The sequence below is a fragment of the Artemia franciscana genome, chromosome 11 (assembly GCF_032884065.1).
Source record: "Artemia franciscana chromosome 11, ASM3288406v1, whole genome shotgun sequence".
Classification (NCBI taxonomy): domain Eukaryota; kingdom Metazoa; phylum Arthropoda; class Branchiopoda; order Anostraca; family Artemiidae; genus Artemia; species Artemia franciscana.
In genome coordinates this window covers 5,433,459-5,447,910 of record NC_088873.1, presented here as the reverse complement: position 1 = coordinate 5,447,910, position 14,452 = coordinate 5,433,459, and the positions used below count along the sequence as shown (strand labels likewise).

Genomic DNA, 14,452 nt, shown 5'->3' with positions numbered 1-14,452 from the left:
AATCTACAGTTTTCCGGTGAAAGGATTTATTGGGCCAATCTCAGAAGGGGGATATTGACCCCATCCCCAAAGATTCGATTGCGTGTGGGCTGTTGTTACCACAAATTGTTCATAAAACAGTTCAAAGCTGATGAGAAATTATCTCTGTAGTTTCCTGGTCGGTACTTGTATGATATAGCGCCGACCTCAAATTAAACAAAAACAACTTAGAAACAATGGAGTTTTTTTTCCAAGACAGTGCAATTCAATTCAGTGGATATTTTGACCCTATGTCCAAGGGCCCAAACTTTTTAAAAAGACCCTAGCATCAAAATTCAAAATTCAACAGTAAAAATGGTTGAACTTTTAAAAAGTTCATTAAATTAACGAATTAATATATGGTTAATTCTTAATATATATATAATATATATATATATATATATATATATATATATATATATATATATATATATATATATATATATATATATATATATATATATATATATATATATATATGATGATATATATCATCATATATATAATATGATGAAAATATAATACCTAACGTAACCAAACTTGGTTTTGATACAAAATCAAATGATTTTTTAAGACCAAATATAATGATCTTAATAAATTAGCCAAGGCTAGTAGATTTGGCGAGTAGAGCCCGTAGATTTTGAATTAAAATCAAGTCGCCATCACGCCATGGATAATTGGAGATAAAGCCAGATAGTCTGAGCGAGAGGCAAAGCTGGCATAAGCCTTTTTCAGGATTATATCTTGGATTGTATCTTAGGTTGGCGCTATATCATACAAGTAGCTCCTGGTCTTTGAAACAAAGTTTTTTTTTCGTTCTTTTAGCCACTTAACTTGATCTCTTGCAATTATTTATTTAATTGTGAATGTTTTGACTCCCTTTATAGCATGTAATATAGCATGCTTTATAGCAATATAGCTTTATAGCATGTTTTTCGTAGATTTTGCCATGTAGTTGTTTTTTTTGTTTTTTTTTCCTAGAAACATGAAAGTTCAAGAAACCATCCAGATTGACAAGATCAACGTTATATCTAAAAAAAAAAGAGTAGAAAACGCGACTTACAGCAAGTCCCATCTTTTGGACATATTTCCCTTTCTTTGATTCAGCGTTGGAGAGAGGGGTGCCCTAAAAACCTGACTGTAGCGACTTCATACCAAACTCGTAAGCTAAAACCGCCATGAGCCAAAATGCCTAGCATAAAATATAAATGTGTTTGAAACTGAAAGCAAGGGATACATCAGGGCTACCTATGTAAAAACGTGATTCTGTTATATTTCATAATCGGGGACAATAAACCCCCTATTCAGGATTTTAAACGGTGGCTATTTCAATGGTATATCTTCATTTCGGGTACTTGTTTATTATAGCGAACACACTGTTGTTCTCGATCTGTTGCAAATCCTGTTTCTCTGTGTGCACTTGAAGATAATACGCTTAGCCTGAGTGAGATAGACTACTATGCAGGTATAAATATTTAATATAAAGAGTTGGTTAGGTTAGGTATTTAATATAATGTGTTCTGGGTGGCCTGCTTTCCATAATTCTCTGGTGTAATTTCCATAATTTTATTTTTGTAACTAAAATATAATATTTTCATCATATTTTGGTATATTTCATTATGATTAACCCAACTTCACTTCTTGAGTGAGGTCGCTATAATACACAAGTACTTTATTTCGATTAGACATCATCTTTGAGGGGTTTCATATACTTTTTTTTTGAAATTCTTAAAATTTATTTTCATAGTTATAAATTTGTATTATGTTTACTCAAGGCCGTATCCAGGGGAGTTAGGGGGTGCCCCCCCCCCGAAATGTTTGCCCGCCTCTTCAAAAACGTAACAAAAATGAATATACACACATTTTTGCTGCGTTTCTTAAGTTTTTTGTACCCCCCCTACGAATAAAATTATTTTGTAACCCCCACCCCCCTCCCCCCGACAAAAAATACTGGATACGGCCCTGTGTTTAATCTCTATGTCGGAATGACTCGCCCTTTAATAGGTTGCAGCTATTGCAGCAACCATGATGGTTTGTGGACAGCTCTTGATGATCCTTAATTTTGTTGGCTTTAAGTAAATTGTTGGATGATTGTCATACCTGCAGGAAACGGCAAAGAGCTGGTTATACTGAAGCCGGTGGCGTCTATTCACGAAAATTAGGGGATGGGGGGACAAAACGGATTTTTCAAAATCTAGCAGAGGACTAATTTGTCCTTTTTTTTTCTTTTTCTTTTTGCCAATGCAAATACCGAAAAACGACATTTTTTTAATGAGAATACGAAAAGACATTTTCAAAACAATGATGTTGCATATTCCTCCTCCTTTTCTACATGGAAACAATTTCCCAACGGCAACCACAGCAATTTTTCAACTAATAGCTTACAATACATGTATAATTTAGTCTTTACCAGTGCTCAATATTCCTTGAAGATTTGGTGAATGTGTACTGGATTATTTTTTTTTAACAAAAATCGGTTCATAGGATGCAAATTGAAAATTTTATGTGGAAGACAACTTTTATGTTGCGTTACACAAACAGGAAAAAAAAAAAGATTATAACTCTTCTCAAAAACAAGCAAGACCTAAATCGTTACAAAAATAGCCCTCCATAGCTCCATAGCTCTCAGCCTCTCCCATCTTCCCATCACCAGCTTTTTCTGCAAAAAAAGTAATGCACCAGCAGGGTTTGCACCATTTTTAAAACGAATCACGCAGGAAATTCCAATTTGTACAAGATCCAAAGCGGGCCGAGTGTTGTCAAAATGTAGAGAGGACAAAATAATCTACCGGAACAGCCCCTCTCCCCCTATTGATGCGACTGACGAAAGTAAGTTAAGGTTTCTAGGAGGAACAAGGGATTAAACGGGATTCGGTAAAATGGAACTGAAGAAAAAATTATTTTAAGTTTAAGATTTGGAACTATCAAAAAGCTGTCTAAAGCTCCACAGGCAAATGCTCCAAATAAGGCAACGCAGGGCATACATTCCATTGGATAGGGAGAGGATAAAAAATTATTTTACACATCTGACATTTCATGGTAACAGACATAAGTAAACAGCCACTAGTGCTAAGAGTAATCTAAACTCTAAAAATAGGAATTTTGACAAGGATACACATATCAAAAGAATATGCTTTTCATGGTGATTTCAATTATACAAATTTCAGTTTAGAGTTAAAGGTAGCCCGTCAAAAGTTAATAGCCTCAGAAAATTTGCATAGTTTTAGAAAAGAGAGAAAAATCTCCAAAAAGAAAGTGACCTTTATGAGACTTAGATCGTCAAATTCGGTATAACCAAATGTCTTATACTAGAAGCTTCTAAGTCCATATATGTAGAAACACGAAATTTTATACGTTTTAAAAAAAATAGGTCACGGACTGGTGTTTTTTCCTGGGGAAAATCGTATCGAGCCACCAAGGGCTCACTGTTTCGCTGAGGGCACAAATATTAGACTTGGATTTAGACAACAAAAGCTGAGGAGGTAGGAGAGGCAATCTCCTTCACATCCGAGAGCGACCAAGAAAGAGCTCTAGGCAACGAAACGAAAGTAATAGGAACCCTTCTAAGTGAAAAAAAAATGAGTACATTATAAAATAATAAATCAACAGACTCTATTTTTTCGGCTGATATAGGGGGGGGGTTGTCAGCCTCAAAAACATAATTTCTAGATCTTTGAACTACGCTGAACAAAATGGCTATCTCAAAATTTTGATTAAATGTGTTTTAGAAACTGAAGGGCGTGGGGGAGCTTGCTGCCCTTCCATCACCGCTGTTGACTATTAAAAAAAACCCTGTCAATTTCTCAATTTCCAGCTGAATGAGCCTTTTTTGAAGTTTCGGCCATTTCAAAATCCCATCTAACAAATGGCCATCTCAAAATTTTTATCAGATGCATTTCGAGAAAATACGAAGTGTGAGGCGGGAGGATTATCCGCCCTCCGATCACTTTGAAACCTAAAAAAGGTAACAAAGCTTCTGATTAATAATCCAATGAACCCTCCTATAAACCCTCTGAACCCTCCTATATGACCACCTTTTCTATAAAAATCTTACATGCCCCCAAGGCATAACTTACAACCCTTACGCAGAGGGCTCTGGGGGAGTTTTCATCCTCAAAGACATACTTTCTGGATCTTTTAACTATGCTAAAAAATATGGTTACCTTAAAATTTCGACTTGGGAGGGGGTTTAGTTACCCTCCAATCCCTTTCAACTATTAAAAAGGGCACTAGTCCCTTCCATTTCCAATCGAATGAACCTTTTTTGTAGTTTCTACGACAACAAATGACCATGTCGAAATTTCTATCAGATAAATTTCAGGAAAATAAGGGGTGTTTGGGGTCACCCCTTCAAAGTTTACACGATCACCCTTTCTGTATAAACTTATATGCCCCCAGGGTATAAACTTCCAATACCTGCCATGACGGTTATCGGGGGGGGGGGGGGGGCTTGTCATCCTCAAAGATATAATTCACGAGCTTTTCAACAACGCTGAAAAAAATAGCAATCTCAAACCTTTCATTGGATGTGTTTGGAGAACTGGTGGGCGTGGGAGGGGGGTTAGTTGCCCTTCAATCACTTTCGACTATTCAAAAGGGCACTAGCCCTTTCAATTTCCAATCGAGGGAGCCCTTTTTGAAGTTTCTACGACAACCCCTTCGATACGAAGTGCCATGGTCTAAAACAAACCAAAATACCAATGAACCAAAAAAATAAAAAAATAAAATAAATAATACATTGCGCCCAGCTCATTGCTTAAGCAGCACAACTGCGCTTTCTACGAAACCAAAAACAAAATGAGTCCAATTCTTCAAAGTATTATTATACAAAAGTGAAAATTTCGCGTAAAGAGGGGGGAGGTTGAGGATGCGGTAGCTTTTTCGTATTTAGGATAACAACCAAAAGAAAGAACGGATACAAACATTAAAAAAAAAGCAGAAGGTACCCTTTATATTAGGAGGACTGACTCCCTCCCAGCCACCACTCTAAAAATTAAATCTTTTACCCATACTCCACGAACGATGCTCTAACACAAGGGAAATGGGGCAAATATTTTTGTATTTAATGTTTTTTTTTACTTCTCAAGAGTGGAAAAGCTTAATGATAGGGATTCGCATTAAGTAATAAAATGTTTAGTTCATAAACAAGAGCCAAGGGTTCATATGGCACTTGTGACGAGGTCGGAACCTAAAATTAGACTCGGTACTATAGTTACCGATTTTTCTGTTCTTTGTTTATTGATAATTACTACAAAGATAAACTTGCAAATACAGTGTTTTCTTGTTCGGTATTCTACCTTTAAAATGACTGTTTTCAAGTCAATTTGTGCAGGTCCCTGACACACCTGCCAAATTCATCGTCCTAGAACGTGAAGGAGCATCGAATTCGCCAAAGCACTATAAATCTCTCCAACTCCGCAAGAGAAATCGGATCCAGTCCGGTTATGTCCATCACGTATCTAGATCTTGGTGCATATTCTCGAACTCGTCAAAGCACCAAAAATCCCCCCAACTCCCCCAAAGAGACCGGATCCGGACCGGTTATGTCAAGTATGTATCTAGAACTTGTGCTTATTCTTCCCATCAAGTTTCATCCCGATCTCTCCGCTCTAAGCGTTTTCCAAGATTTACCTTTACCCCCTCCACCCCCCAATGTCCCCGAATCCAATCCGAATTGAAATAGGAGCATCAGAGATATAAGAACTTTCTATATATCAAGTTTTATTAAGATCCAACCTCCCATTCGTAAGATAAACAAACCTCAATTTTCACGATCTCCCCTCCCTCCAGATGGTCGAACCGGGGAAAAGACTGTTATTAAATCAATTTGCGCAGGTCTTTAACACGCCTACTAATTTTTATCGTCCTAGCACGTCCAGAAGCACCGAACTCACCAAAGCACTGGAAATCTCCCCAATTTCACTAAAAGAGAGGGGATCCGGTCCGATTATGTCAAGCATGCATCTAGAGCTTTTGCTCATTCTTCCCATCAAGTTTCATCCCAATCTCTCCACTTTAAGCGTTTTCCAAGATTTCCCTTTACCCCCTCCACCTCCCAATGTCCCCGGATCCAATTAGAATTGAAATTGGAGCATCAGAAACATGAGAACTTTCTATATATCAAGTTTCATTAAGATCCGATCTCCCATTCGTAAGATAAACAAACCTCAATTTTCACGATGTCCCCTCCCTCCAGCCCCCTCCAGATGGTCGAACCGGGGAAAAGACTGTTATTAAGCCAATTTGCGCAAATCTCTAACACGCCTACCAATTTGTATCGCCCTAGCACGTCCAGAAGCACCGAACTCACCAAAGTACTGGAAATCCCCCCAACTCCCCTAAAAGAGAGGGGATCCGGTCCGGTTATGTCAATCTCGTATCTACAACTTGTGCTTATTCTTCCCATCAAGTTTCATCCCGATTCTCCACTCCAAGTGTTTTCCAAGATTTCCGGTTTCAAAGATTTCTGTTTCCCCCCTCCAACCCTCTATGTCCTCGGATCCGATTTGAATTGAAAATGGAGCATCTGAGACATAAGATTCTTCTATATCTTAAGTTTCATTAAAATCCAATCACCCATTCCGTAAGATACCTCGATTTTCACGTTTTCCAAGTCCCCCTCTAACTCCTCCCAATGTCACCGGATCTGGTCGGGAATTAAAATAAAAGTTCTAAAGCACAAGATCCTTCTAAATGTCAAATTTCATTAAGGTCTGATCACTCCTTCGTAAATTAAAAATACTTCATTTTTTCTAATTTTCAGAATTAAACCCCCCCCCTAACTCACCCAAAGAGAGCGGATCCGTTCCGGTTATGTCAATCACGTATCTAGGACTTGTGATTGTTTTTCCCTTCATCCCGATCCCTCCCCTCTAAGCGTTTTCCAAGACTTTAGGTTCCCCCCCAACTCCCCCAATGTTGCCAGATCCGCTCAGGATTTAAAATAAGAGCTCTGAGACACGATATCCTTCCAGACATCAAGTTTCATTAAGATTCGATCACTCCTTCGTAAGTTAAGAATACCTCATTTTTCTAATTTTTCAGAATTAACCCTCCCCCCAACTCCCCCAAAGAGAGCGGATCCGTTCCGATTATGTCAATCACGTATCTAGGACTTGTGCTTATTTTTCCCACCAAGTTTCATCCTGATCCCTCCAGTCTAAGCGTTTTCCAAGATTTTAGGTTCCCCCCCCCCCCCAATGTCACCGGATCCGGTCGAGATTTAAAACAAGAGCTCTGAGACACGATATCCTTCCAAAAATCACATTTCATTAAGATCCGGTCACATGTCCCTAAGTTAAAAATACCTCATTTTTTGTAATTTTTCCGATTTACCGTCCCCCCACTCCCTCCCAGATGATCGAATCGGGGAAACGACAATTTCCAATTTAATCTGGTCTGGTTCCTGATACGCCTGCCAAACTTCATCGTCCTAGCTTACCTGGAAGCGCCTAAACTAGCAAAACCAGGACAGACAGACGGACCGACAGAAGTAGCGATCGCTATATGTCACTTGGTAGATACCAAGTGCCATAAAAATTGAAAATAAATTGCATTCCCCTTAGATGTTGAAAAATACATTTCTTCCCCTCCCCTCTTGCATTTTGTGAATTAAGGCCATTGGATACAGGAGCTACATAGTAGTCCAATTAAATTAAAAATTGAATTCTAAAATGGGCGCGCCCTAATTTTTACACTTCACCATGAATAACTACCCAATAGGTTTCGTCTAAAGCTTTTCGGTAACTTCATTTAAGAAACTGAAAACAAATTGTATTCCCCATAGATTTTGAAAAATACATTTCACCCCCCCCCCCCCCTTTGCATTTTTGTGAATTAAGACCATTGGATACAAGAGCTACATAGTAGTCCAATTAAATTAAAATTTGAATTCTAAAGTGGGCGCGCCCTAATTTTTACATTCCACCATGAATACCCAACAGATTAACCCAATGGATTTCGTTTAAAATTAGGATCCTGAGCAGAGCATTAGTTCTGGCACATCAAACACATGCGCTTTCAGTTCAAGCGTCAGTTGAAGACTCAAATTTGTTCAGTAAAGTTTTGTTCAGGTTTTGTTCTAAACACCTACCAGATGTATGACATATGTTTACTGGTTATTAATCTAAAAATTTATGAATGGCAGAACCACTCTTATGTCTACTTTTCACATTGTCAAACTGAATTGGTTGCATAAGGATCGCCAAATGCTCTGTATAAGCATTATGGTCACCACTAGTGTTTGAAAGAGACAGGTTAGGTTAGGTTAGGTTAGGTCAGGTTAGTGTTTGAAAGAGACAGATACAAAATGTTTTTTTTTTCTGAATTAATCCTAAGCCAGTGCACAATGAATTAGTAATTTAGGCCCGTAAGTGGTGATATGAAGTCAACATTAACGCGATTCCAAAGATATGCCGTTTCAAAAATGGCACATCTCCACCAGCGTTGCCAACGCTTACAATCTTTCCGACTAAAATTGTACCGCAAGCTAATCAGTACCATCTCAACAGCAGGTTAAAAATGTGCCTTTACATGGAGAAAAGTTTCGTTAAAAAAAAACTTGAATAGATATCCGAGTCAAAAAGGAGTAAATAAAACCGAAATGTACCAAAAAATGTGTTATACCAAACAATTTCCAATTGTACCGCATTACACCACCACCTTTATATGTACCAAAAACGGCACCATTGCACTGCGTTGATAACGCTGGACGCTACTCCTATACGCCCACCTTGTACAGTGGAAAGTCCAATTTTTGAGGAGGCGCACAACGTTGACAGGCACCATATCATCCAACTATCCAGATCTGCACTTGACAGAGTAGAATATCGAGCTGCAATATCGAACAACATACCAGCATGTGGTATATTAAATTTCGAAAAGAGCGCCCTCAAAATGCCCTATAAGGATGAATGGGACTTGAATAAAAAAACAAATAGCCTGGAATGAATATACCAGAAATTTAGTGGGAGTAATTTAGCCGTAAATGTAATCGTAAAAAATCCACTTCGTAAGGCTAATAATGGTAAGTAACTCCACGTGTAAAGATAACTGATAAAGGTAACTCCAAAAGTTACCCACTTTAGACTACCCTAATTCTTGTAAATACAATCTAAAACCACACTGGCTCTATATGATGTAGGAACAAAGATTAAAAAAAAAATAAATGAATAAAAATTTAATAGCCGAAAACGAGGGTAATGTCACCTAGTGGAGAGAAAAGAAGCGAAAATAACCTGATATTTTGGGAAGGACCTCCGCCAAGCCATCTTCAGTACTAAAAAAAAGAAAAAATAACCTTTTCAAGTAGATCCGAACAGAGCAGAAGATACACTTAATAAAAAAAAAAAGCCAGAATAAACGAAAAACCAATCACCAATTAGGTTGAGCAAGAATTTTCCGACCGACTTAGCTTTCCTACTTAACCAACTTCCATTAAAAGTGCGGTCAGGTGATCTTGATTTCAACTGAGGAAAAATGTTATTTGAATTTTTAAGCACTGAAGATAGCTTAGCGGAGGTCCTTGTCAAAATATCTGCTTATTTTCGCTTCTTTTCTGTCCACCGGCTGGCATTACCACTTTTTATGGGCTACGTAAATTCCATTCTTCATTTTTTTTCTTTGTTCATACGCCTTAATCTTGCACCGGCCAGGAGTTAATACTCTAGGATAACTCGAAATGATCAACTGAAAATTGAATTGAAAATTTTTATCGGATGCCAAATGATGCAGGAGTAGCACTGCAAAAGAATAAGGACTTTTTTATTATCCCGATATTGAGTTAGCCCGTTCTGTTGTATATATTCGTGTTGAACTGTAATCTGTAGTTGGTCTTTTTTTACTTTATTTATTATTTTCTTATACTCAGCCACCTATTGTATTTTGTAGTTTTGGCAGGTAATAAATCTATATAATATTCACATTGTTACTTTCTAGGGGCCGCTCTTAGAAATCATATACACCAGGTCACGTGCCAACCGCGGCTGAATTGTGCAAAACCCGTGGCGGTTGTACACCAGGTGACGGGAAGCCACGGGCCTCCTTGGTTATTTTCTCCCCCCCCCCCAAAAAAAAAAACAATTTCAGCGTTTCGGGCAAAAAAATGAGATAAATGAACATTTATCTATAAGTGATTAGATATGAACAATGAATATTTATCGTATAATATAAATAAATAAAGAATGCATTTAATAATTCCCACCTTTTTCTATAGGAAGCATTAACTACTGGAAGCGAGGGCCGAAATAACCTGTTATTATAGACTATGCCCTATTCGCTCAAATTGCACAGACACATACCAATTGAGCTAAAGCTATTGCACAAGGTTGCCGCCCTTACTGATTTATAACCTTTTCTAATGATTTTTTATATTGACTTAAAAAATCACTTAATCAGCACACTCACTAGATTACTGAAGAAAATCACCAAATCAACCAAAAACACTCAAATCTAGTGATTTTTTTTTCATTGACTGGAAACCCTGCTATAGGGTAAATAGCAGGGGAAACCCTCCTATTAGGATAATAGGAACATAACTGAACGAAATGACGGATTATTCAAGCTTTTACGGAGAAAAACTTAAGAAAACATATAGGAACTTTCTCTTGGGACATAGAAAGGGGATGACAAACTTCAAAAGGCTAATCGATATTAGATTGACTGCTTGTTAGGAACATCTCCATTTATATTATATCCGCCTCTAGAATTGCACATTCACCTATAACTTAATTGCTCAAATAATCTATATCTTAGATACATGTGACTGTGAAGTTTTTTCTAGAATATACAGAAAATTCAAACACTATTTTAGAAATGACTAGGACTGTGGAGTAGGAATCGGAGTTTTAGTAATTTTTTGCTGAATGGAGTCGGTGTATACGCCCTTTGGAGTCGGAGTAAATGGAAACATATAAAGGCTGGAGACAAGCTAAATACTCTTAATTACTACTAACAAGTGGCAATAATAAACAAAATAAAAAAAATGTTTGGAGTCAGAGCAACTATGTCTAAAGTTTCAAGAGTCAGAGTCTATGGTGAAGTGGATCAACTCCCTAGCTCTGGGAACAACAGCGATAATCTAATAAGTACGATGGCAGCACAAGTCCGAACACTCTTGCGTATATGCTTTAGTGGAATGGTTCTACGGACATACAGACAGGAACTTTCTCTTGGGACAGAATAAATTTCAAAGGGCCAGTCAGATTTAAATTGACTGCTTTTGACGAAAATCTTGATTCATGTGACTCGAATCAGGGAAAAATTTCGCACCTCGATGCCGAGAGCCAGCAGGACGTGATATACTCCGTCTACTAGAGACTACACCATATTCACTCGAATTAAATACAGGCATATCTTTATGTCCAACTTATGGCTAGAGAATGATATGAATAAATTGTCCAGTGCCGAATAAAAGTCAAGTTCCACGGAAGAAATCGTTAAATCATCGTTTAACCTTCTCTTGGGGAGGAGAGAGAAGGAACTAAACATCAAAGGCTAATCTTTTCTTCAGATGTAGGTTTACTACTTGAGAGGAAAATCTCGATTCAGGTCATGTTTCTCCTTTAATTAAACAAAAGTCTACAAATTCCAAAAATAAAAGAACTAAAAAAAGAACAGAGGCCAGATTCTGCAAAACTTCACCGTTAGCCCAGAGTTAAGTTGTAATTTCAGAATGCAAATAGAACGAAAACTGGCGATACCTCTGTTCTTTTCTCTATTCCATGGACTGATATTATTTACATCATATATAGATAAGGCTATGAAGATTCATTTTTGAAATTTTACACGACTATTACCTTACAACAGTTAGTTATAAATTTCCAGAAAATTTTTATCATTTGCAAAATCAATTCCCCAAACAAGGCCTATGCGACGGAGCCTTAAAGCTTTTAATCGTCTCGCATTTTCCCCATTATCTTAGTCCTAAAAAAAATTACTCATTTTTCTGGCCATAACAAATGGTATTTTTAGTCGCCATAAATAAACGAACAATCTTTCCCATCCCTGGAATAGAATCATAAGTTGTGACACTAACTCATTATTAAGTAATTAATAGAACCACACAAAGGAAGTGGAGAATCCAAAGCACGATAGCTGTTTCACCGGCACCTTCAAAAACACAAAAGTGTTCAGAGTGCTCAGAGAGAAGGGAAAAAAGGAGCTTCATCCTCCTTCCCTCCTAAAAGACCTAGATATACAAAAAGGACTACGTTTTGTGATGGTTAAATAAATAGGACGTTTTTCGGGGAAATGAACCTCTTTTTCAAAGCTTAGTCGTCTAACTAAATTTTAGTCATTAAACAAACTCCATCGCTTCATTCTCATGTTTGTTCTGAACCGATAGTCAAGTAATTAATAAAAGCGCATAAAGGGAGTGGATGATCCCTCCCCAAGAAAGATTGGAATACTTACGTGTTATCCCGACCACACTCAAGAAATTTGATCTGTTTGAAACCATTTTTTATCTGTGCACTCTCTGATAATTAGCTTAATCTATGTGAAATAAACTACTATGAAGGTATATTTTGATTAAATATTTAATATATAGAGTTGGTCAGGTTAGGATTTAATATAACACGTTCTGGGCTTCCCACAATTCGCTGTTGTAGTTCCCATGATTTTGTTACTAAAGTACTATATTTTCATCATATTTAGGTATATTTCATTATGATTAACCTAGCTTCACTTCTTGAGCGTGGTCAGGATAACATTTAAGTACCAAGACTGGTTTAAAATTTGAAAATGTTGACTGAAAACATATACTAAGAAGCTGATCTATTAGAAAACACATACAATAGCCGTCGAGTACGCTACAAACGATAATAGCTGTCTGGCCTATTACTTCAAAACGATAAAAGTACCTTAAAAAAGGTTATTATATCCCCCTCCTAAAAGATTAAATGTATATAAAAAGGCATGTATTTTGTAATGCCAAGGAATAGGACGTGTTCAAGGAAACAAAACTCTCCTACAAAGCTTAGCTGTCCCCCCTGACAGTTTAGCAGCATTGCTTACACTTCGAAGCTATTGACGAGCCCCTTTGTTCGGTTTTTCACCTTGTACACGAAGAATGGCACATTTTTGACTGTTAGAAACAAAACCATGGGAACATCCTCTCATTGCGACGGTTTTTGTCAAAGCAACGAATTGTTAGTACTTCCAGGCACACACTGATTTGACCTAGAGCGGGGGGGAAATAAAAACGTATCTTTAGTTTGATGTTTTCAATTTTTCATGAGGAGTCCCCTCTGAAAAATCCTGGGGGGGAGATCTCTCTTTTTCAAAGCCACGTTATAACTCAGACAATGAGCAAAATCCATCAAAGAAAAGCATAGAACAAATAAAATAGATCTACGTTGCATGGGCAACGTGAGGTGTTGCAGCAACCTTTTTTCGGCTTCGCCGAGTAAAGGTTGCGAGAGCAACACTTTGGTTTTGTTTCCTCGCTTCAATTAAATGCTGAAGTTGTTAATCTGTAAGGATCTTAAAATAAATACTAGGTACACCAACTCGCAAAAGTTGCAAACCCCTCATTGCAACTAGCAAAAATTGAAAACCCCTCATCATTGAAGATGATCGTAGCCTAACAGCCGATTATTACTTACAAGTCCCCAACATGTCTTACCACTTGAACCAAATTGGTTTCTTACCATCAAATACACCGGAAACAAATAATAGGTATACCAACTAGCAAAAGTTGCGAACCCCTCATTGCCAAAGATGATTATGAGGCTAACAGCTGATTATTGCTTATAACTCCCGTATGTGTCTCACAATTGGTATCGGCCTATTTTTGGTTTCAGTGTTACCTTACTACTGAAGTTGTCAACCCCTTCAAACTTTCAAACTGGTATATCTCATGAAGAAATTTTTCTACCATAAAATGGGATGGCATGTACTTTGATCAGCTCATCAAGACCTACCGACTGCCGTAGAAAAAAAATCTATGTGTCTTAGTTCAAAAGTTGACTTTTTTTGCCGTAGGCCAAGTTTCTAACGTCACCACTTAGAAAGGAGCAAAGGATAAGCTCCAATTTCTTAGCAATGAAAGAACTTTTAAAGTATATTAGGCACATCTGATACCATTTCTCTACCGCAATCCCAAAGTGCGAAAAACCAAATGATAAACTCAGCTGAAATCACGAACAGAAATGGGTAGAAAACACAAGCAAAAACCATCCTTTTTGGCCCCAGGCCAAAGAGTTCTACGAAGCTTTCCAAAATGCAAAATAATATTCATTAATCCGGCCTAAGGTCCACACTTTTCGTAAAAACCGCAGAGGTTAGACCCTTACCACTTTCTAGGAATAAGCTGAAATCAGGGTGCTAGGAACAAAAAAAAAACGACAAAACCAAAGTGTTGCTCTCGCAACACAATTATGCTTATTTTATATTACGAAAAACAGAGCATCAAACTTCTAATATTACATACTTT

General features: G+C 37.5%; 1 protein-coding gene across 1 annotated transcript in view; it reads right to left on the bottom strand.

The window, feature by feature from the left end:
- LOC136033337 (serine/threonine-protein kinase B-raf-like) overlaps window positions 1-11,368 on the bottom strand; it is a 46,332-nt gene extending 34,964 nt beyond the window's left edge. The window contains exons 1-2 of the mRNA XM_065714130.1: window positions 11,287-11,368; window positions 8,692-8,851 (exon numbers count right to left, since the gene is read on the bottom strand). Of these exons, the coding sequence (XP_065570202.1) occupies window positions 8,692-8,851; window positions 11,287-11,368 (242 nt within the window). The remainder of the gene's footprint in view (window positions 1-8,691; window positions 8,852-11,286) is intronic.
- Between the last annotated feature and the right edge of the window lie 3,084 nt (window positions 11,369-14,452).